General features: G+C 49.3%; 1 protein-coding gene across 2 annotated transcripts in view; it reads left to right on the top strand.

Moving 5' to 3' along the window:
• The window catches only part of LOC139060064 (protein bowel-like), a 170,650-nt gene that overhangs the window by 85,676 nt on the left and 59,603 nt on the right, over window positions 1-25,371 (top strand). The window contains exon 1 of one of the 2 annotated variants that reach the window (XM_070538848.1): window positions 4,584-4,839. The exons of the other annotated variant lie outside the window; for it this stretch is intronic. Within the exon in view, the coding sequence (XP_070394949.1) occupies window positions 4,731-4,839 (109 nt within the window). The 5' untranslated portion in view covers window positions 4,584-4,730. Of the gene's footprint in view, window positions 1-4,583; window positions 4,840-25,371 lie in introns of those variants that run through there. 2 annotated transcript variants of the gene reach the window in all.

Genomic DNA, 25,371 nt, shown 5'->3' with positions numbered 1-25,371 from the left:
CGACGCTCGAAACGCCAATAAAATTGTGTATATGCGACCGAACATCGCAGTTCGCGCTCCGCCACCATGGAGGACGCCTTCGCCTGCCGCCCAGCAAGCGTATCAACGCGGCGCCGCGGTCAAAGGCTGCTAGTTAGCTCGCCTCATATATTTCAAGCCGCGCGATGCCACCAGTTGCTGTCGGTCGGGGGAGATCCGAGTCAGCGGCATTCTTTATTGCGACCTTTCCTGTACTACTACCAGTGCGCAGCAGTTTGCAGCGCCTGATCGACGTCGAAACGGGACGCCTGGCAAAAAAGGAAAAAGTTGATTTCTGTCGCTTCCTCCGCTTTGCACTGCGCTGCTGTTGAGTTCGCTTTCGCGTAGGGACGGCTTCCATCGCAGCTTACACATCGCGACCGCTGAAACACTTGTGCCGTTGGGATTACGTTGCGCCAGCGCATTGCAGCTTCCAGCCGCCGCCGCCAAACGAGGAAGTGATAAACCGAGGCCCCGTTGTTTATGACGATTCATGCAGCACAAAAAAATTACTGCTTTCGGTGGGTTCAAGCGGATGTGAAGGCTGCAATGAACCTGTTGTTGCCGATCCACAAAAAAAAACAATTCGCTGCTCGCAGGAGACCATAGAAAAGAAGAAAAAAAAAAGAAAAGAAAAAGAAAGAAAAAAAAAGGAAGGGCGTATATTACTATAGACTGCATTACAATGCCTACTCTTTACTACACTATACAAGCATTACTGATCTACCTTGAGCGCCCAGTATTGGTCCAATCGGCGACGCCATGTTGTCTAGATTGTTCACAAAGCCTCGATAAACACGCTCACGGCCGTATGTACAGTTTCCAATGAGACGCACTCAACGAAAGTTTTCCACGTAACCGCACCAGCAGATAAAGTGGCACACATCTATAGGGTCACCGTGGTGCCAATCTATAATACGTGGACAGTATATGTGCACTTTACGTGCTAGTGGCGACGCCTCTAAAGTGTGGCTCAAATCTACATCGTACTGTAATTAGGTATAGGTATCTCGAATCCAGGCCAAATTCGCGGTGGTCTCCAAAGAAAGTCGTTGCTCGATAGTAAAGAGTTACTCCGGTTATCGACTCATGTGTTACCGTGAACAACACGGTCTTTTCCAGCCGCTACGCATAACCGCAGGAAGAGGCCTCGCTTTTCACATCACTCAAAAAAAAAGAAGAAGAAAAAGTCCATATAGGTGTCAGGACGATATATAGTAGTCATTCTTTATATGGCTTTCTACATTTAAATGAATATATATAAAAACATAGCTTTGTCTCTAAATGATGTTCGAAATAAACTTGAAGAAAACAGTCCGTATCTGCGAAAAAAGAAAAAGAAGGCCGGCGAATATCTGACATCTGTAATAATGCTTCCTGTGCACTAACACAGACAGTTGGCTCTGTGTTCGTGCGCGAACGTTTGTAACGTCAAGGACGTGTCCTCAGTTCGTTGTGCATGTCCTGTGGCTCCCACGAGACACTTGAACACCTTATATTGGAGTGTCCCGCATTCGTCACGTAACCTGCAGTGCTAATTAAGAAATATGGACTGATTGGACTCCTGTATACGACCCTTGATGATTGCCTGTTTCCGAGAGGGAGCGTTGCTAAACATGACCAGGCCCATAGAGCCTTGCTAAGTTTCATGCACAAAACTGATTTGGCCTCCCGCTTATAGCCATTTTTTCCATGTTCCTATTTTTTTTCCGCGTCTCTGTAATTTGTTTATTTCGTATTTTCTTTCTTATTTCTTTGTTTCCTATCTTCTTCTCTTTTCATTCCCTCCTTCGAAAAGAGTGAGCAGACGTTGTGCCCCTCTCGGTGGCAGTCGTCAGCTTGCTCCCTCCCTGTTTTTTTGTTTGTATCTTAACACATATAATAATAATAATAATAATAATAATAATAATAATAATAATAATAATAATAATAATAATAATAATAATAATAATAATAATTACTCCAAGTAAGGTACAGTTTGGTTCTTCAGATCGCTCATTGTTGATCACTTCAAATGGTGAATATCCACTACTGTAATGGATATTCACTCCGAAATATTGAGTCTTCGGTAATGTTCATACGACTTCGGTACAAAACTGTGCAGCGACAGCCCCTGGTGAGTTCACATAATGAATGAGTGGTTTGAAAGTGTGGTATTTATCAGTGCACATCCAAGTTTGCTTAGAGTTTGAACCGCGATATCGCTTGATGACTTAACGCAGAGAATAGTGATCTCAAGCTGTGGTACCTTATTGATGCTGCGTATGGGATTTTCGTTCAAGTACACGCGGTGATAGTCACTGATGACTAGAAGTATAGCGAACAGTGACTTAAAATCGTGGCATTTCTGGCTACGTCTACGCGTGGACTCTGCTAAGGAGCGTAGTAAACTGACTCCATCCAAGTAGCATATAGTGGTGGTCGCACGAAATGGGTTTAAATGTACGTAGTGCCGGCCTCTGGCACCGTTAGTTTCCGTTCGCTATATATATATATATATATATATATATATATATATATACGTTAGCTATATAGCTATATAGACGCGTCCAGCGCATGCGATATCCTGATAAAGAGTCCTATGACGGCTCACTGAGCAAATGAGCTAAAATTTTATCGCCTCGCCCAAATCCGGCTTATAGAAGTGTCAAAACGACCGTGCCTAGAGTCGGCAGTTGGAGAAGGCGAGAATTAGCGCACTTAAAGACTAAAAAAATAATAATTCAGCAGAGACACTTATGACTGCTTACGTGCGGGAATGAGAAGGCATTACAATCGCTTAGGTGGAATATTTTAGATTTATGTTTTCGACATGCATTAATGTTCTTTCTTCTGAATCGGTGTGTGTGTATACGTTAGCCATATGCTGGAAACGTTCGGACGATTTTGCCGCCGAACGATGAATTTTATTTTACGCCTAAAGGTAGGTCGGTCGCGACTATGTCGTCTTCTTTTGTGTTCCCTTGCTTCGTCTTCTTATGCATACGTGCTTCCGTCGGGCGACCACGTTTCACAGCTGTCGCTGAGGTATAGACGCTTCGGGGTGCATCGTAGTAGGCACAGCACCGATGAAATCCGAAGAGCAAGTGGCGCGTGGGAGGCGGCGACGTGACGTACGCAATGACGAAAGCACTGGGCACAACGTTAGTCAACCATAACCATGGATCGAACCAGCGTGGCGTCGGGGAAACGTGCACGTCTCGCACCCCGAAGGCCCGGGTTCGAGTGCCACCCAGACCGACGTTTACGCATTTTCCTTTTATGCGAAGCATATTACGAGAGCTCAACCCAGCTCCTCAGGCGCGGCGGTGTCGCCATGAAATCACGTGACACCGTGACGTCACGACAGAGGAGAAGTGGCTTTGGCTCAACTCTTGCAAGACGGGCTGGGTGGGAATCGAACCAGGGTCTCCGGAGTGTGGGACGGAGACGCTACCACTGAGCCACGAGTACGATGCTTCAAAGCGGTACAAAAGCGCCTCTAGTGAATGCGGTGTTGCCTTAGAAACGAGCTGTTTCTAAGGCGTGCGTCTCTTGCTCAGGCGCACATTTCGTTGCCGCGCCGAACGCTGCTTTGCTCGACGCTCACCGCGTCCAATGCGGGGCGCGTAGTCGCTGCCCTGTAGCCCATTGTCTTACACCCCTTGGCGGGTCGACGGGAACGCTGTCGCGTTCCACTCTTGAAGGCGAAGAAGTAATGCATGAGTTGTTTCTTCGTCTAGCCGAACCAAATATAGCCAAGCAACAGCAGTTCACCAGGCTAAACAGTGGTTCAACAACTAAAATAAAGGCTAGTATGCTTCGCATCCTGGGCTTAACCTTACCTAAGCCACAGCCATTTTTTCGAAGGCGTTATCTTACTTCGTTTACGGAAACCTGCCTGACAAATTTGACGTCGATCGGAGCATTTTTTGACGGGTTTCTACACTTCGGGCTGTCGGCCATTTTTGGTACCATCTTTCGGTCACACCGCCAAGGACAACGCCGGATTTCCACGTAGTGGGGCATATAATGCTTTCGCATTACAAGGAAAGAAAGAAAGCATCCATCAAAAGAAAACAACACACCCAGAGGCCGCACTACACGAAGCGCAGCGCTTATCGAAGTACACAAGCACGAGGCATTACAAGCCCGCCACCTGCGTACGTTCGCGCAATCGTCCTTTCGGCCTACATACCTGGCATCACGGGGGCACACGGCCGAGCTGCGCGCGCGACACCGTCGGTAGCGCGCACAAACGCGCACACCGCGTGTGCGTATGTGGGTCCCACGGCAATAGGTCTCTCTCCTTCTAAAAGACCAACTATGAGAAAACAAAATCAGAAGAGAAAGAAAGGCAACAAAACGAAACAGCAGAAAGACAAAGGAAATACGGAATCAAGCATAAAAAAAGAAAAGAAAAGAGAATCGAAAAGAGGCGATTTGGAGCCTAAAACGCAGAGGAAACAAAAGGGGCTATACGTGCAGGTGCACGGTTAATAGGTTCCCCCCCCCCCCCCCTTCCTGATAACTGCTGGCGTGCCGCAGACCCGCTCCCGCAGATGCACTCGGTGAGGCTGCCGCGCTCCCAGAGGATCTGTGACAGCCGGTCGAGTGTGTGCGCTTGTGCGTGCGTGCGTGCGTGCGTGCGTGTGTTCGGCGTACGGCATCGGCAGCCGAACTACAGCGTCACAGCGCAGTGAAGCCACGCTCATGAGTAAGGTGGCAGCGTCATGGTCTCGCTACCGTGGAAGCTGGCGCGCCGTCGCCGATGCCTGCAGCAGGGCGGAGTCGCCGTCGGAACGCACCGCGCTCAGGACAGCGACGACCGCGACGTTGCGGGCAAGTGTTGTGTGGAGCGTTGAATACCCTCTCCCGTGTACCGCTCCACGGGGCCTTGCGCACTCGTTTTTTTTTTTTCTTTTTTTTTTTAACGAAGACGAGCGAACTGCTCGATGCGTTGTTCCAGAAATAGTGCACGTGGATTTAGCACGCTGTAGAATGATGTACGCACCCTTAAATGTGAGAAATCTGTTTATAACTCACACCCTTACACCCGAGAAAGGGTGTGCATGAGCTATAGACAGACTTACGCTCTTTTTTTTTTCGTTTATGGGTGTAAACGACATAACAGTACACTAACACACGAGGTGACAGGAAGGGTATAGATGGTGAAAAGTATAGAAAGAGTCCATGTCCAGAGCTTGCGGTGTTTATACACTTCGTGTATCTTGTCTCATTTTGGTGCTGAATCTACTGTGCGTCCATATATTCACCTGAGACACGAATTACGATGGGCCGTCCATAAATGAGTCAAAGCTGCGTAATTTTATTTCGAGGTGCTGGAGACTACGTTGAAAGAGGGTCGACACTTGCAAAATTTTACAGAGTTTTAGTTCAGCTTCGAGTGGTCTTTCTCTAAATACTGCATTGTGTGTAAATTAAAATTTTCTGGAATTTTCTCACTGAGTTTCAGAAATAGATTGGCCTCCGTGTTTTAATTAGTATCTCTTTCCGTCGCCCGAGTCCAAGGACTTCGGATCTGAGGCCACCACAACGAAACTGCCGGACCATTCATTAATAAAGTTCTTCTCTCTCTCTCTCTCTTCTGTATGTCAACTGAACGCGTATTGAGGCAGTCAAATATAGCTTTGCTAGCCTCGCTCTATAAACAAAAAAAAAAGAGAGAGAGGACCACTTGCTCTAGTTAGGAAGAAAAGGCTATGTACTGCATGTTCGACAATAATTGGAGTAATTTTCCTAAAATTTCGGGAAAAGAATACTTGGCAGCATTTGTTTTTCAGATTTACGATATGATACGGTCCCAGGTCACAATTCCGGGGTCACTTTTACATAAAAACACATCCTACACAGGAAAGATACACACACGGCACATTGGCATACAAACATTGCTCGCGCTACCCGCATCGAATACTTTTCTACGGACCTACATAGCCCTGGTGTTTCGACCTACAATATTAGTGCAAGCGGAAGCATTCTCTTTTCTACACAATTAAGCATGCTTGTATGCTTACAGTAATCTAATGAGCAACTCAACAGCACCACAGTCGCGTTAATATAGAACCTCCTCATGATGAATGGCTTTCGGTTAGCAGACTAGCGAATTAAATGCCTTTCGATTTTCACATATTGAGAGCGTTCAGTAATTGGTCAGTTAAATATGTAACGATCGTGCGTCAATAGGCGTTTTCTTAACTTTAGTCAATAAAATGTGTATCGAGTGTGAATTGATTTTCTAAAGATTCAAAATAAACTTGATACGCAGTCAATTGAAACTCAAAGTACACTTTTGTAAGGGACGGTAACAGGGTGATGTTGCTTTGTGCATTTTCTAGTTAGTCATAGAGAGTACTTAAATATCGGTTTATTGCACAGTCAGACTTATTGCCTCTTTTTTTAACATATAAAGTAGGATCACCTGTTCAAAGCATACGAACAAAGCATTTCTTGGCATTACGAGAAAGGTAAACAAAGTATTACGTAGCAATGCCCTTCAAATCGAAGTAAAATGGAGTCACGTTGAGTATGCGAACGGTTAAATTTACCCGAACCTCAGGGTCCATATTTTTTTCTTTTTCCTTTGCCACCACTGAACAGAACTGACAAAAGACAAATCGAGTACGTAAATTTGTACACCGCGACTGAAGGAGAGATACGTACGCCCTTACACAAAAATAAAAAAAGCACATACGAGACAGTCAATTGTATTTATTCAGAAAGTCTACTCAGGGCAAGGAAAATCAATAGAAACGCAGCAGCATTCCTATAATGACGTTTTGTGGAGTTCGTAACTAGAGCTGCCGACGAACTCTGCTCATCGCATGGATGAAATACATGCAAGACATCCGTATAGACTAGAGTGATGCAGGCGTTGCGCTCTATGTTATAGCCGTACTCAAGTTACGTGATACGGCGTTAGGTGTTCGTTAGATATCCTGTGGGCAAGTACTATATATTCGTGGTGGAGTCAAGCGGAGGTTATACCCATATACCCGGCGAGGAGTTACGCTCAAAAGATGCATATATTTAAGAAAAAAATTTTTGCGAGTACTATTTAAGCTGCCTTACAATGCCCATACATCAGACTTATTTCCGTAAGCAAATATAATACCCGTGTTTAACCTTTATAATTATAAGTTAAGTCAAGCTTTCAAACGGGAGGTAAAAGAGAATTTAAAGTTTCTTCATGAGTTATCTAATCGCACCAGGAACACACATTCTTACTTCACAAGGTGCACGGAACAGTGGAAGGTAGTCACTCCGCGTGCCAATTATTCTACGCAAGATATATCATACACACTACCAACACTTTTAAATTTGTTTCTGAAATCAAGTCTTGATATTTATATAACTGATGTACGAGCTTTACGTGAACATTTTGTCACTCAATCTTTCCTAAGTAATTGAAGAGCGTTTTTCGGGTAATTTGTGTTTTTGCGTTTATTTTTTGCGCATATTTCACATGTAGTCAATTGCTATGTGTATATATCTCCTGTTCAATCGCTGTTTGCCTTGTAAAAGAGGCTGCGGGCTCTAGTCAAGTCGCTTGCCTCTAAAGCGACATTTTCCCGCAGTCTCCTCCATCATTGATGGAAATAAAGAAGTTATCATTATTATAATGTCTCGAAGTATACTATAGCTTTGTCGAATTTGACCGCATACGGTCGATATGGCTTTAGTCCAATCTGATTTCACGTCCGATGTTCTTTTTCTTCATTCATCCTTTGATGACCAGCGTAACGGCAGTCTGTGTTTCGAAAGATCTCTTTACTTTGGATATTTTCTTTTGTTTTCATAACGTACGATATATCAGCTCACTCTGTGCTTTCACTGCAGCACGGTTCACGAGCATGGAAACCTGCCGCCGTACAAGCACAGCGGGGGGGAAGGGGGAGGGGGCAGCGCGCCGCCTCAAGTTGTCCTGCCGATGTCAGTGCGCTGAGTTATTGGCGACAGCGAAATTGCATAAGCGACCTTTATGCCCTTGCCGTTTCAACGCCCCGCCTCTCTCCCACCTTGCGTGCTTCCCTCTCGCTGTGAAAAAAAAAAGAAAGACAATCTGATGGAAGAAAACGGCTGAGCGGAGAGGTCACGAGAGGCCAGATATCTACCGTCTAATATAAGGCGAGCAAAAGAACGCACCTATATCTGCGCCGCTCATCAATTGTCCCGCCGCGCGCGCACGGAAGATAAAAAGAAAGAACAAGACGAAGCGAAGCGGCATCTGCGGCGAATTTTGTACACTATAGCCACCTCGCTACTTCCCGCAGTGCGGAGGCAAAAAAAAAAAAAAAATACGGCACACGGATGCATTCACCGGAATCCCGCCGCACCCCGAAACTAATTTCCACGAAAAGCCTCCAAATAGGTCCAACAGGCTCGCGAATCGAAACTCGAAAGTCCCCCCCCTGGGAGTTCGTCGTCGTCACTAGGGGGTCTCTCCCCCCCCCCCTCCCTTTTCCTCCTTCTTCGGGGGCATATCTCTCGCACACAGCCGGGTCAACGTCGGCGGCGAGAAACTATACCAGAAAGAACACGCGTCGACCGCCGCTTGTCGTTCGACCGGCCGAGCGGTGAGCGAAAGCGCGCTCCACGTTCCGACAGGACGCACGCTCGCACCGCGGGGAAGGGACGCGGCGGGATCGAGGTCAGAGGTGAAGCCGCCTCGCGTCGCGTCCCTGTTATAGATTTATGGCGGCCGAGCTTGGAGACGCGGTGCTACTGCTGCTGCTTCAACCACCGCCTCCGTGTCTCCCCAAAGCGAAGAGGCGACGCCTCGGCAGCAGCAGCAGAAAGACGCGGCATTTTTCCACTTATTCTTCTTCTTTTACGCGAATTCATATCACGCCGCCCCGGGCACCGGCGCCAGTACACACTATTTCCCCTCCTTTCCATTGAGGTCCATGTCGACAAGCTGTACACGAGCTTCCACCTCGCCTACCGGCAAGCGAGCGCCCACCCCCTCCCGTGAACGATGCGCGAGGCTGGGCTTGTAGCACGTCTATCTTTCAACGTTCTTCCCCCGAAGCCGCAGCCGCCGTGGCAAGCCAAGCCATGTACGTTGTCGGTTTGTCCAGCGGCCTGCCCCGCTGAGCGCGGCCGCGGTGCCAGCTTTCACCTCCACACCGTCATCCCCCTCCTCCCCGCTTCTACTAGCACTTTCCCCTCTCGTAAGCTACACCCGCCGACATCGAAAGACGACGCGGCGCATGTTTTGCGTCGATCGAAAACTCGGCAAATTTTCGTCGCTCTCTCTCTCTTTGTCCTCTCCCTCGCTTGCCAGATACGAATAGGACGTAAGCTTGGGGGAGGGGGGGGGGTGTAACAGCGATGTGGGGGCAGTCAGGGGTCTGGAGACGGAGATGACCAGGGTTTTTGGACACAGCCGCGCATACTCGTCGTGTGCGTAGTAGTAGCTCCCGTTGCGCGCACGTTCGTTTCTGAGGTCCTGCAGTGAGAACGACAGCTCGAGGACCTCCCGCTGGTCCGGTGGACAAGAGGATGGATTTTGGGCGCCGCGGCGCCGACGACGAGGGAACGAACGCCACGCGCGCGCGCTCTCTCTCTCTGTTCCGCTGCGGCAAGACTTCCTTTCTGTCTTTTTGTTGCCTCCGCGAACGACGAGTACGCAGCATACAGTCGCCCACAGCACTGCTTTCCTCAGCCTGCTCGCGCGTATGTACGGACGAAAGGTTAGGAGACAAGCAGCGCGCAGCTGGGGGTTTTACAGGCGGCCGGCGCAAGAGAAGACCAGTCCATTCATTTCAGCGGTTCCGAATGCAAGGACCAAGGGGGAGATGAAATCCGCGAAGCGTTGGTGAAACTGGCGAACCGGGGGAGCCTCTGACAGGGATGAGGGGGGAGGGGGGGGGGGGCTGAGCATCTTGCGTAGAAGGCAGCTCGGTTGTTCGGGCTGGTGCAAGGCACGTCGTCGTGGCTACCGTGTGTCATCTGGTCTACGCGGCGGTCTCCTCCACTGAAGCGAGAGATACGCGAGGCGAACACGGCCGTTCACAGACGCGTCCGCGTGTGGTGCGCGAATACACGTGTCTAGCCTTCGAACGGCCGGGCGCGCCGAGCACGCTGGGGAGGCCGGTGCATGCCGGCAAGACAAAGAGGCGCCGAGCACGCGATGCCCGGTCGATCTTCTTGCTCCGTGGGACGACGGGAGCGTCAGGAATGCGTGCAGGCATTTTCGAGGCGATAGCGCGCGTGTGGTTGCCCATTGTCGCGGGCCTAACAGGAGGGCGCGCGCACCGCGGCGGTGGGGTAACGTTCCTTTATTCTGAAGTCAGTATATGTTGTGTCGAAGGAAGCGCGAATTCCGAAGCTTGGATCTCTCGCACTTTAATTATCGTCAACCAAAGAGCTGTGGAAAGACGTGTACGCCGCGGCTGGCGCTGACGATCGTAAATCAGCACTTAATATCGACGACAACGACCGGAAGTCGACGACGGTCGGTTGTCCGCGTTTTCCGGACCACCGTGCATAGCTCTGAAACCAAACAGGAAACAAGCAATAAATCCGTCTACCATTTGACGACACCGCGAAACCTGTCAAAATGGGATGAGAGGCTGCAGTCACCGGCTTTGGTGTGGGCTATAGAGTTCCATGCGGCACTGCACACTGTATATTGCCCGGTAATATGAGACCGGTGACCATATTTAATAATGATTCATGCGACAGAGAAAGCCTCGATGCCCTTTATAGCCCAGGGCGTCAAACGTGCCGTTGATTCAGCACTACATAGGCCAATAAAGACCCCAAGTATAACCGTTGGTCGAGGTTTCACGTCCGAGACTGTGTGGGGGTGGCATAGTGGTTTAACTTTACCGGCTTAATTTTACCGGTTTAATTTTGATCAGCTAGGGTACTTAGGCGCGCACCTGTAATGTCGAAGCACACGAACTTTATCATTTACTTTTCAATTCTGTCCGCATGTAAACATGCACCGCTGCAGTCGGGAATCGCACCGGCGACTTCGTTCTCAGTAGCGGAAAAGCGCTGCAACTCAGCCACCACTATAGGCGCGTATCGCCATCAAGTTTTCTGACGACTCCGAATGGTGCGCTGACGCAGCCACTACATGTTTGTGCTGTCCCAGGTCGCCGACCTGATTCGCATCCGCTCAGCCGTTTACACTGCAGAATATGCATGTTGACGCGTTCGTACAGTGTCAGTGAGCTCCTCAATAACCCCTTATTATCGCAACTGCTGCCGGCTAATCGATCAAAAGAACAGAGTGCAAAACGTTTTGCCGGATATGATCAGCGCCATCAAGTGCTAACAGTCCGTTCGCAACACACGCCGGAAGGAAAAGCACCGGTTCGTAATAGAGCTGTAGACAGAGGAAGCTGTCAGTGTGGGTGCAGTGTGCCTCAGGTATTGCTCGTCATCGACAACAATGCTACACGGCTTGACGTACTCATTCAAAACTAAAAATGAAATTCAGGCGGATGTGCGAAAAGGTCGTGGACTCTGCGAGTGCTAGGAAAAAAAATACTGAGAGGCCCTGGCGAGAAATGAAAGTCGCGTGTCTATTGCTGTAACTGCCCACACAAGACCTGTGCATTCAAGCACTGGCTGGTTTTACGTCTTGATTCTCACAAAAGCAGCCACGGCCAAAACACCCAGTGTGGAGCGCTGTTCTGTGTGAAATCTCAAGGCCACGTGGCAACCAGCCACTCACGTGCGTGTTAAAGGCACCCCAAGTCCCCGGCCCTTGGTTGGCATAGTGAAGAACTTCAATGCGAGTAAAGTTCAGTCACCCCAACAATGCACAGACAGGAATCGCAGTCACCAACACCTTGAAGGCAAGCAAGCTATTAAGCTATGCAGCACATTCGTTCAAGCCAACAAAATCCACCAGTCATTGCCCGAACTTGGCCAAGCATCAGCCAAGGCACACACCAACCTAGAGAAGGCATGGTCCCTGATACTTACAACACAATGCACTCTCAAGTAACTATTGGAAGGAAAGAAACACGTCAAAAGTGTAGAGACGCGTGAGAAGCCATCGGCTAGATTGTGGTCGTAAACGCTACTAACCGATCCTGCTTCCCAAGATCACTCCTGCCCTCCCTCCCCCCCCCCCCGCCCAATGTAACGTCACAAAAGACCAGTGCACCACTCGCTTTACAACGAGCGCCTGAAAATCCCAAACGCTCCCAAATGAAAAGATCGCGGCAGCGTTGGCGGAGATCAGAAAAAAATTATGCAGATCCGACGCATATGCTGAATCTATATGAAGTGAAGCTGTCGTGATGCGGTTAATGAAAGGCTATAAATTTGCGCATTTGATTCCTGCGTCTTTGGCGCAATAAAAACTGGCTCGTGCACGTGCTCTCGTGTAGTCGCGGCATACGCAATGAGACAAATCTTATATTGGATGGTGTGTCTTCATTTTCTCTTGATTACTTTGAACCTACACGCAGCTCCTAGGCCAGTCCCCGGTTGTAGGTAAATGTACCGTGGTATGGAAATCATAGTCATCATCAAGACGCTGCAATCGTATCAAATTGCCAGCTGGAGTTGACACAATATGTACCTCCCGCTTCTTGGCTAGGGCTATGAGCCGTTGTTTGGAAATTATCATCATTATAATCAAGACGCACGCACACACGCTGCCGCTATACACTTTCGTTATAAATATAACGTGACCCGTGATACCGGGCATGGTGCCATTCTGAAGCCCTGAAACACACGTATTAGAATTGTATGATCGCCACAGGAATGTATTTGTACTGCTGTGTAATAGAGAAGTGTACGTACGTGACGATCTCCGCAACGCCATGCACATCGCATTGCCGCGAACCCCGTAAAGTGTCCCTCATCCATCCATCGCTGTTGGGTAGTGTTGCCATATGCAATGTGCGTTGTGCGTGTTTGTGCTTGTGTGTGTGCGTGCGCGCCCATGCGCGCTCGTGATGATGTGTGTTGCATATAGCGCCCTCATATTGTAGCTCACGCAACGCTGCCATAACACATATCTATACGCTGTTTCTGAGACGGGTATATGCTAATTAGCGAAACTAAAGTTACAAAGGCACCATCAGTTTTAGCTCACTTACAGCGAACACCACGTCTGCCACAACCACTTCGCGAGCGTATGCCAACTCGTACGAATGACGAAACAAGAGGGAGGGATAGAAATGACGCCGCGAACGGCGAAGCGATGCGTGTGTATACCATAGGCGCAATTTCTCGAGGGATGCCAAATAGGGGGTTAGCCCCACCCCAGCGCGAAATCGAAAACCGCAGAAGCCGTTTCCGGAGGTAGCCAAAGCTAGACTTACACGGCCGGCAAGCGAAAAATAACGTGCATAAGACAAAGCAAAAGAAAAAGAAAAGAAAAGTAGTATCGGCTGCATCCCGTGGGGTTCTCCTTGAGAAACGTCCCGTGTCGCGCCCCGCACAGTCAACTTGTCTTTTCTGCCAGAGCAGCAGCAGCAGTCTGGAGAAGCGGCAGTTTGTTACGCGAGACAAGTTGCGCAACAAAAGAAAGAAAGAAAGAAGCGGCAGTAGCAGCAAGACACCAGAGTTAGTGCAACTCGCGTCTCGTCTCGCGTGTCCGGCGCGCTACCCCCCGTCTCGTCTCTTTAATTTGGTCAATTCCCGAAACAACCTGCACACGCGCCCCGCCCGGCCGCCTCGCTGTCCCTGCGATATTGCCCGGACGCCCTTCATTTTTCTTGCCCACGTAATGAACGGGCCAGCGGGAAACGACGTTAACGACGCATACGCACGCGGTAAAATATTATCCCGCTCAGTTCGCGCGCGCCGTATACATATATATGTGCGCATATGCAAATAAACGCCGTCTATATATATACACCGCGCTACACTATGCGCGCAGCTCGCATGGCGTCAAGTTCAATTACGCCGCGCTTTGTTTGCAGTTTCCTTCTATTTTATGTCGTCAAACGCACACTGGCAGCGTTGGGCAGGTTACGGCCAACTTCTCGCAGAGTCCGGCCGAATGTCTTTCGCCACTGGTCAGCTCTACAAAGTAGATGAAGTTATTCACCACTGTACGGTCGCGAGCTGGCGGTCGAAGTCTCGACCTCTTGGTTCCGGCCTAGCTCGTCGCCGCACGCATGCCGGCCAAACCACGAGCTCATCGGTGTCAGCGTGGTGCCTGGGGATCTGCGTGGCGTTTCTTCGAAAGCGAGCGTATCATTCGCGTGAGAGGACAAATGCGTTTGAGCGACGAAGAAGAAGTTTCGGCAAGGCTTGAGAGTATTCGACTGTCGAGCATCGACAGGTTGAGCATCGACAGGTCGAGCATTCTGCTTGACCTGTCGTTCGGGCATTCACCGGGCGAAAGTAGACGAAAAACAAACCAAGCTAACTGTAGTATAAGAGGAAGTGACAAGACAAGCGATTGATCAGGCAGACTTTTCAGAAGGACAGTGATGACGCCGGCTTAAGAAATAGTAAGGGTAGCCAATGCACCAGCCCCGGTAGCATGCACAATAAGCACTAGCCAGCGTAGGTGCCAAAGTATAATACTCATGTGACCCACGAGAGTTATAAACCCTTTGGGAGTACAGGCATATCATAGTGTGCTATACCATTGTGTCTCTCTCTCTCTCTCTCTCTTTAAATATTGTGCATTGTTCACGCCATAATTACTAAGAGTAACCGCGCATTAGAAATCTGCTATTAAGCAACCTTTTCTCTCTTGCTTCATGCATTTACGGCTCCTGTATGTAGCTGTCGAACCTCGAAGAAGCAAAACGCAGCGTCAACATCACATGAGTGGCCACATAGCCGTGTTTTCACGTGGCCGCAAAGTTATACTGATGTACGGCGTAGATATATGTGTCTGTATACCAAACGTGCTCGTTACGTATTCGCTGCACGGAGCCACCGGGGAAAAGTGTTCAATACTTGGCCATCAGAAAAGATATATTGTGCACTTTCGGTGTGGTTGAATTCGTGCATAAAGCGGACGGCGCCCAAGAACACCTGCTGCGTTTGCTATAGTAGTAGAATCCACCTTGTCTTAGCGTGTCGATGCTCTATGATCGCGAGCAGATGAGTATGGGTAGTGGTCGTTTGATCCTAAAGATATATACTGAAGACCGAAGGGGAGGAATTTGGTGGACAGTGAATTAATATCCACATTTTCGTGTGCGATTTATGCAAAAGCGCATTTTTTTTTTTTCGAGCTACTTGAGCTTTCGCATATATTAGGGGTGTGCGAATGGTGATTTTCGAGACCTAATCGAATACGAATCGAATAGTGACAGAAGCAAATCGAATCGCAGATTGATTACTTTCCAGTTCTTTTCGAATAACGAACAGCCGTTATCACAAATAATATATAACGGTGTTCACATCCCAGTAGTCCTAAAGTTAGCAAGTTTCTGTCATTACAAAGTACGTTATGAAGCGTTGTTTATTAAAAGCGTACATGCAGCATTAGAAGCAAACGAGTAATTTCTTCGCATGCACAGTACTCTTCGGAGAGTGAGAAAGATCGCTGTACAGCCTGTAGAGTATGGCTACCTGTGTGACGTAGCCGGCTCCACTACGCAAGACCTTATGGTTTATGTCTATGTTAGGCTCGCGAGGGTGAACATTTACCATATTTTTGCTCCACATTTATGTTTATTGGGGCGCGGCTGACGTTCCGAAATATTCGAAAAGTACTCGAAAAATATTCGCATTTACGGATACTGACTATTCGCGATTCGAAGACCCAGTCGAACTATTCGCTTCGTTATTCGGAAGTTTCGAACTTCCGCACATCCCTATAGCATAGATGCGCATTGTCAAACAAAAGCGTAGATGCCTTCATCGTGCAGAAATTGTAGTAGTGGCTTGTATTGAACTTGTGGCGCGTTAGCCAACGCGTAAGCTGTTTAATCCGTCCGTAGCTTGGCAGCTGTTTATACTCCTTTCTCGAGTATAGCCCTCGTTACGGTGCATAGCCACAACAGGCGGTGAGTGTCCGCTGTGCATCCGGGAGCTGCAGAGTATGCAGCGCACGGGGTCTTCAGGCGTTGGACCGCTGGCCTCGATCGGAAGATGTAACAGCAGTGCCCATCCCCAGAGTTCCCGTATACAGAGATTTTTTTCCAGCAGCACGAGAAACATTACGGGCGAGAGAGAAGATGAACGCATCGAGGGATTAAGGCATGTGGGTCCCGACGGAGGAGTAATATTATAGGGCTAAGGATTGAGCCTGAAAGGAAAGAACCTGATGGGAAATTGCACAGTGATCCACAGCCTGTATCCTCTCCGTTGCGCAATGGCATACGGAGCGGTTTTTATTCCGCAAGGGTGACTGAACATGACAACGCGACCAAAAAAAAATATTTTTGTAACCATCCGCGGTGTATAAACAATTTTTGCAAATTAAGTGGAGAGAGCGGAGGCTTACGACTAAACCTGCCATGTTATAGACGAGTGCTTTATTCCTGCAAGGATGCATTTTTACCTCTTGCTGTTCTTTCGTTTAATGAACGATTTATTGTTATGAAAATGCTGCCGGCATTTCTCTTGTCGGCATTTTCAGTTTCACTGCAATAAATCTTTCAGTCAGTCAAGTTGCTTCACCAGCTGTTATAGCACGATCACATGCGATACAAGTGCTGACCGTCTGCATGCCGATGTCTTATACCGCGTTTCACAATGACTTCAGTTGCTCTTACGTGTTAGACCACGCCGCAGTGATAGCATTTCAGTTTACGGCAACGGTACCGCAATACTTTCGTCACGACACGATGCTTATACCCGGCTTATAACTTGGGACTTGGGCGACGGAGTATACATGCAGCCGCCAAACCACGGCTTCCCGTATACCTTGTAATCCACTGACGATTCTACATTTTCACTCAGGGAGCTCAATGCGACCTTTGTACTTGTGCTCTTCTGGATTAGCCACTTTCACCACTTGCGGTCCCTTATTGTGCGCCTGTGAGCACGGTACGCGAGCAGTCCAACCTTGCATATACAGCAGCAGAACGCCATATCTGTAAGGGTGTGCGAATAGCAGTTTTTCAGATCGAATCAAACGCGAATCGAATAGTGCCAAAAGTAAATCGAATCGAATATCAAATATTTTTCGGATAAATTTTGAACAATGAACGAGTGTTTTCACCGTTGTCACAATACAATGGTCGCGTCCTACTACTAATAACGTTAGAAAATAACGCTATATATAGCGTTATTTCACACCCTTAGGGCGTCCGTTATATAGATAACACCCTAAGGATGTAACAACCTAAGGGTGTAAAGGGTGTAACACCATATTTACACCCTAAGGGTGTAAATGGTGTAACACCCTATATACACCCTTTATTTTTAAGGGTGTAAATTTAAGTGGACAGCCACGAAAGACGATGCGGTCACTTTGTCTCCCATCGGAGTGATCTACGCTCACGTGTAGCCTATACAGCGGTGGAATCGAGCGCGGAAGAGCACTGGGCAGGCCAGCTGTACGCGAGGAAACACGGTTGGACGCGTTTCCGGGGCTGACGTATGCGGCGCGGATGGTCGCAAGAGGTGGTCGGCTGCGTACTATAGCTCTGCGCGTGTATACATATACCTGCGGTGCCTGCGTATGCGCGTGTACTTGTGCACCCGGGCGCCGAAACCGCACCCTGTCGGTAGGAGGCGGCGTGCGGTGAAGCGCCCTGAAAGGGGGGCTTGGCCTTTCGGGCCTAATTAATTTGGCCCGCGCGCGCTGCTGCTGCTGCTGAACGGAAAAACGAGGCGGCTCGATCGCCTGCATTTGTCTGCCTGCCGCTCTTACACGCTCTCTGCGAGCGTACGCACACAGCCGCGCCTGCTGGGAGATGAGTGGCTTGCGAAGCCGAGAAAAGTAACTACGAGGCCGGGCGGTGTACGCGCCCCTGTTCCACCGTGGCGCGCGCCCACGTAACGGCTCTCGGCCTTTTTTTTTTTTTTGCGCACACGTGCTTGCAGAGGGCGCAGCGCCTACATAGGAACAACCAAACGACGGCCGCTGTGATAACGAAGGGTGGCTTATATAGTGTTACGTCCGCACAAAAGCACGCGTAATGAACCTAAACACTCGCTGATCTTTGTGGGAAATTAAACAAGAAAACAGAAAGAAAGCGTTACCCTTATAGGCCTGAGTCAGACGGGGCACACCCGATCTCGATCGAGCCCGATCGGCATCAAAATTCTCGATCGCGATTGGCTCCCTTTTGCAGCTTGCGCAATGGAGCTAACCGAGATTGAGAAATTTGATCGCTACGCTGTAAACCGATTTACACTCTTAAGGGCCATTAATGTGGTGGAAATAGCCCTATAATTTACACCCTTACACCCGTAAAGACGTTACGGTGTAAGTTACAGACAGAAAACACTCGTAATGGAGTAAACCGGTTTACAGTGCATAGGGCTCGATCGCGATCGAAAGTGCCCATTGACTATTAAAGGATTCCCAACCATGTTAGATATGCTGAGCAAGTTCTCCCTTGTAAAAAGAGAGTCCGAGACACTAGCCCAGGAAGCCCAGGAAGCAGGCCCTAAACAGTATGTTTAGGGCCCAGGGGGCCCTAAACATACTGTTTCGCATTTTGAGGACGTATGGACTAATTATAAACTTCAAGAGTTGTCGCGCGCCTGCTTCGAGTTATCGGTACGAGTTTCTTTCCTCCCTACCCCCCCACCCTCCCTCTTTTCTCGTCTCTCCTCCATCACTGCCTTTGCCCAGCACAGGTGTTCGTGCGCTTGTTAACCTCTCTACATTTCCCTGTCTTTTTCCTGTTTCTTCGGAACACACCCACACACACACGCACACAAAAGTAACAGCCATTATGAGATGAAGTTTTAGCGAGTGCTTCTATAGCCAATTTCTTCATTGTAAAAGCAGGCTTCGTCATCGCAGCAACTGTACCGTTCGCCTCATTTTCTGCGCCGTTGCAACACCACCGGCTCAGCGATTACCTCGTCTACCGCGCCCATCCGCAGCTCGCAGATGCGTTGAAAGGGCGCTCGGAAACAGCCTCTTCACTCGCGAGCCTTCTTCCAGTCCCCTGCACACTTGCGGCATGCCAACGAAGTCGCATTTCCCCCCTCTTTTTTCAGCCCAGATACTGCGGCTCGTTACGCTTTGTTGCAATCGAGGTAGGCTTGCAACATTCGGTACTTCGAGCCACGGGCTGCAGGTGCAAGTGCGGGTGCAGGTGCTTCGAACTACTGCCCTATATCCCGTGTGGTGGCTCGCATTTGCACAGCGGGGAAAGTCGGTGAATGTAACAGCACAGACAGCTACGAGTTTCAACGTGCATGGTTACAGAAAGGAAGCTGGACATGGTGCGCGCGCGCACATACAGACAGCCATTCGCGTCGTCGCTATATAGGAGCCAAGCGAAGGCTCCCCCGCACACCACGGATGCTGTGCAGAGAGTTGCGTAATCTGCGCCCGCAGCTGCGCACGAGCGTCACCTTTTTTTTTTTCTTTACTTCTCGCTTCCACGGTCGCTTTGTTGGCGCCAAGCCGAGTTTAAACAAGTTACGCAAAGGAACGGCCGTAACTTTCATAACGACATTTTAAGCATAACATCTCAAGCGTAAAAGTTTAGCATAACGAGCGCTAAACTTTTGCTATCACACTTTGATAACCTCGTCGATGTTTAAGCTGCAAATTATTATCGAGAGCTCTTCATGATAACTGATTAAATGCGCCCAGGTCAGTGTCGTCCTATAAAGCTTATACCATACGACTTCACGGCTTTAGTGAACGTCGAAGTGAGGAGCTTTTGCGTTGTATCATGTTTTTCTCATTGGATAATTTATTGTTTGCGGAGAAGTCGACGGGGACACAACAGTGGCCAACATCTCTAACCTGATCAGAAGTCACTCACTCGCCGATATATTAATCCTCTTCTTTATTTTAACCGGTTGTTCTAGAAGCTTCAGAGTGATTTCAAGTGCATGTTCGACGGTATCTCAAAGAATACAGACACTTGAAACCCGCGCTATACCACCGGGGCCAGTATTAACGAATATATTGGATCAAATGGCCACGCGTACGACGAAATTACGTTTTCAGTGTCAAGCTGCACAGACGTATACGTGCAGTGTGAAATTTTTCTCACTAATAAAAGCAGCCGAAATGAGTTCGACATTTTGCGACGGTGTCTAAAGAAAAAAGGCTAGGCCGATTTCATAGATTCCCGCTTGTAAGAGCTACCTGTCGTTGTCCATTCACTTTCGCTAATCATATATTCGCTATCACCATTGGCTGGCACTTTGTTCTTGTGAACCGTTCTAACTAACGAACTGCTCTGTGAATTGGTGCTCCGATTCCTCCAGGAGTAAGCAAATGAATATATATCGCTGCTTCCCCCCTCCCCATACTCTAATAATGTAAGCCCCAGAAACGAAAGGTCCTTGATATGATGAGGAACTGGTGCTCTTACTGAAATAACCTGCTCACCGTGGGTGGGTAACCTTATTTCTCTAGCACCTCTCGGATGAACTCATCTGATAAAACTTTTCCTGCGATTTCAGCATCAACGACGTCCACGCACGGCATGGATGCCAAGCACTTCGCGTTTGGCGGGTGTACGCAGTAGTCTGCAAGCTAAGATTGCAGAATTCGGAATATTTTGTAACGGCACGGCGGTTACACACACTGCAAAATAAGTTACCACCTTAAAAGTGAATAGGGTGTAACTCTCTCTGTAAACGCACACCCTTACACCAAGAAGGGTTCAAATTACTCTGCAGTGCAGGCATACTCTGTACACCGTGTCTGAGCACAGTGGACACCGAGCCTTCGCTTCCGTCTCGCAACTTATACATATACATACGCCAGCTCTTACGAATGAAGGAAGCGAAGATCCACCTGGCTGTTGTGGACGCGTGTATTCGCTGCCCGCGTCGTCCGTTCTCTATACTCTTTAACCACTCTAGTCCTAGAGTAACTCGCCGGCGAGCTCGCGCGCTATACGGTTTCCGCGAGGGAACGCGATTGCGGCGTCTCCGAGACACTGAGTGCGGACGTGCGACCAGTGCTGTACGAGCAGATGGTGCGCGAATGGGCACGCGTCTTGCGAGGCGTGCACACGTGCGCTGTTCAAAGCATTTGGCCACGTGGCTACAGGACGCTAAACGTGTATATACAACACGTGCTCCTTTCGAGAACAACACTTTTCTAGCTTCCATAGTCCGGCGGAGCTCTCGAAACGCCAGCAGCCGTTGTGGTTTATGCAAGCCCAGTCGGTCGCGAGAGCATCAAAATGAGAGCGTTGCCCTTCTTGGAAGCTGCGGTTTGCAAAACAAAGTGCCTTGCGCTTCAATTTGGCGGGTCGCCTTCGCATAAGGAAGCGGAGGCGCCGAAAGGAAAACACGCGTGTGTAGAAGATGAGACGAACACACAGAGCGCGCATGCGTACACGCTGTCACGTGGGCAACTTTAGCATTATAGTAAAACACAGTGTGGGGCTAGTTGGTGCATAGCTTTCAAAAGCTGAAGCGCCAACAGTGACGGCACAGTAAGAAGGAACAAAGACAGGACAAGGCGCTTCCTGTCTCAGCGCCTTGTCCTGTCTTTGTTTCTTCTTGGTGTGCTGTCACTGTTGGCGCTTCGTCTTTTGAGAGCAGCTTTAGTAACTAAGGAAAACAAGATGAAAAATGGGTTTAAGGGTGCTGGTATACTCTTACCTGTAGTGACGAGGCGAACGTGAGCATCCTACATAGCGGCTTCATGGCTTTGAGTGGTATCACCGTTTGCAGGCCCCCCTGGAAACAAACAAAATAAGTCGTTCCTGTTCGCCTGCATTCATGACTGTTGCAAGCATGAAAACTCTCGACCGTATACGAGCGACGCGGTTACGCGACTGGACGGCGCCCTGTAGCACCGGGCTGCGCTCTGATCGCTTTTGAACAAAACAATGCTCATATAACGGACTTAGACGCTCAATAAAGATGGTTGCACTCATGAACGACCCAGAACGAAGCACAAAGAAGTTATAATTCATAGTAAAACAGAATACCCGAACGGCTTACTGACGATGTAGTTTGCCGGCAAGAACGAGAGAGAAAAAAAAAATGTGTGTGCGAGGGGGGAGGGGTGTCACCCAGAATACACGCAAGAAGATACAAAAGTGATGTATATTCTTCTTTGTACGTATTCTTGTCTTAGTGCTTTCAAAAAATTCATGCCCAGCTTCGAAGTCTTCTTTTTTATTCATTCGTGCTCTCTGAACGTGGCACTATAACTTGCTTCATTATCTCTTAGCGTTATGCGGGTTGTCGGGCCCCTCGGTTTCTCTCCTTGTCGTTGTATAACTTAAAGGTAGTACGCTACCAGTGAACACGGCAGCCTTTTCAGTCGATATACCACCGAGCAGTGACGTCATCTGCGTACTATACCCGCGTTTCTCATGGTAAAAGAAATAAGAGCACTTAAACAGTTATGTTCTCTTCATTTAAGGGCGCGGGATTAGGTCGTAGCGGCACACCCGGACTGAGTAACTCCTGAAAGACTCCAAGTTGCACGCTATATCACCGACCGTGTACTTAGGTCTGACTCCCTCCTACAATCCCCCCCCCTCCCCCACTTCACTGCTATGACGACCTCGACGCAATGACAATGATCGTAACGACCCACTAATCGCACTTCCACGTATACGCCATGCGGGCGTACTCCCTAATTAGCAGCGAAGGACCTAGCGCCGCGCGGTCTCATCCGGACGACGAAGAGAGTGAGCATGGGCAGGGGGGCTGGAGGGGGAGAGGGGGGAAGATGTAGAGCAGCAAGGCCGCCGGCGCCACGAGCGAGTGTACGAAGCTTCAAAGCGAAGGCGACCCTCTCACATTGCGACGGGGCAAAAGGAAACATTAAAAAGAGAAAAAGCAGAGTGAAGAGGAGACGACGACTGGGGGCTGCCGCATGTCGCGTGCTGCTGCTGCTGCCGTTGAAAAGGACCGCCCAACGAGCGTCGGAATCCGACTGCGGCGCACGGCTGTTAGGCAATGAGAGAAGGAGAAATGAAAGAGAGAGAGAAAGCGACAGCGGAGCGCGCCACAGCGGCCATCCATCACGGGCGGCCGCATGCCGCTCTATTAAAGTCGTTTCTCGTTAAAAGGAGCAGCGCCGGTTAGGGGGGGGGGGGGGGGGGGGGGCGCTACGTCTGTGGCCGCCGCCACCACCGCCGCCACACGTACTGTAAACAGCGGGCCGCGCATTGTTTGTGCCCGATGTGTCTCGCCGACAACGTGTGCGCGAGCTGCCGCTTTTGCCTCGCTCCACGGCGATGTTCGGCGTGACGGCCCCGCGGTGCCCGGCGTGCTCATTGTCTGGCTGCCGCGGGACGAAAAAAGGGGTGCGCGAGAAGGCGTTGGGGAGGGGAGGACGAAGGGTTGAAGGCAAAGGACCAAAGGCGAAAGCTGAAAGCTAATTGGCGCCACGCGAATGGAGAGAGACATCAGAGCGCGCAGCCTGTGCAGTACGGAAGTCCCGTGACCGCGCATCACAATTGGGCTACACACATTGTTAGGAGATACACGTAGATTGACAGATATTTTTTTTGCAAATTATAGACGATTACACTACGCGAGAAGCAAAACGGCGTCGAAGTCCACACGCGACTTATTTTTCACTACAAAGCACTACAATGTCTTCGTATTCAACCACGTGACAATATGGTCAATTTTACTGTCGCACTGAAAGGAATATAGGAGGTATGCACATGACGTCATCCGCTAGGAGCGCTAGCGGCATCCACGGAGGCCGCCATAACAGCGGTCGCAAGTTCGCGCTGCATACGCGAGCAGGCCTGCGTCGCCAAGTGGCCCACCGATACGCACGAATCGTGAAACGACCTTTTATATGTGCCTTTCTGACTTGGCTATCGAGTAGTACGTCTTAGGTCAACGATGCGCCTAAGCACGTACGATCATGGGTTGAGTCAACCAGAAAAATCGCGTTATGAAAACGAAGTGCGCTTGTGCGACTGTGTCGACCAGCTCGAACTCAAAGATTATCAGCTTCAGCGCGATGTCGGACTACTGTCTCGCGCGGACGTCGCAGACATCAAGGATTACACTGCGTATGCAACGAGCTCCGCGACCCGCAAGCAATCGAAAGCGTACAAGTCGATGGAAGGCCACAATGATCTGGCGAGCGGCTGGGTGCAGCAGCCGCGCGTCAAAGTGCTCGCGTAACATGGTCGCCTTCATTACGAAATTTACTCCGCGTTGTCCACTTGCATCGTCAAAGGATAGCGTTAAATTTCCTTCAATGAAAAAAAAAAAATACCCCGCCCCCCTGAGAACCAAACACTGATTTTACACAGCCTTCGTAATTTTTATGTTACGTCAATTATTCTGGTCTTTCCAAAACAGTATTTTTTTTTTGCCCTCCCAGGTTTGTCAATCACAGTCATTCGATGAAAAGCCACTCGCACCATGGCTTCTCGCAAAAGAAAACGGCGAGGTGCTGGCGGCACACAGCGCCTGCAAGGCAGGCCTGGCAGAGGCGTGCTCGCACATAGCTGCTGTGCTCTTTTACATTAAGGTTGCAGTTAAGAAGAGAAATAACCACGTGTCGAGAGGAACCCAATCTGAACATATTGCTATCACCGAGTTTCTTTCTTGTGTGACTGCTGCATCCGAACATAGCACAGTTCACAGCGACATCGATGCTCAGTTGACGCACGGCCACGCCGGAGCGTAGTCTGTCCGGATACGTAAACATTGTACGTAGACGTAGAACAGCACTGCGCACGAGACACTGAAACGACCTGCTTATCGGCGACTGGACAAGAAAACAAGGCGAACGGCGGGCCAAAACATAAGGATCAGATGTTCGCGCCAGTAAGACCGCTGCCATTTCTTTCGATGCTCCCCGACCGTCAACATGGCGCGGCTGCCCCAGCGACACTGTCGCCGCCTCGCGGATCGAGCTCAGTGCATACCTCCTATAGCTATATAGAAGTACTTGCTTTCGTATATCGCAGTCTGAAAACTTGTAGTCGCTTTCTACAGTATATATTCTGTCGTTTACCATCAGGAAGTGTTTAATAATTACTCAATCAACGCCTTTTTATAAATTTATTATTCTTGTCTCCACAGGCGGAAACAAAACAATCGACACGCGAGTGGATGCGTCAAATATGAGTCACGTTTGTCACCGTAAAACGACAACGTCGACTTCGGATTGACATTCACACAACAGGCACTCTTTCCTGTAGTGGCTCTGATTATTAAAAATGGCGCCGAAAAACATAATAGCCAAGACAAAGAGAGAGAGAGAGCAAATGATAAAGAAAAGGTAGGGAGGTTAACCAGGACTGAGCCCTGTTGGCTACCCTACACAGGGGAAAGGGAAAAGGGGACGGAAAGATTAGAAGAAGAAGAGAA

This window comes from Dermacentor albipictus, chromosome 5 (genome assembly GCF_038994185.2).
Source record: "Dermacentor albipictus isolate Rhodes 1998 colony chromosome 5, USDA_Dalb.pri_finalv2, whole genome shotgun sequence".
NCBI classification, from domain to species: Eukaryota; Metazoa; Arthropoda; class Arachnida; order Ixodida; family Ixodidae; genus Dermacentor; species Dermacentor albipictus.
This window is presented reverse-complemented; position numbering and strand designations above follow the sequence as displayed.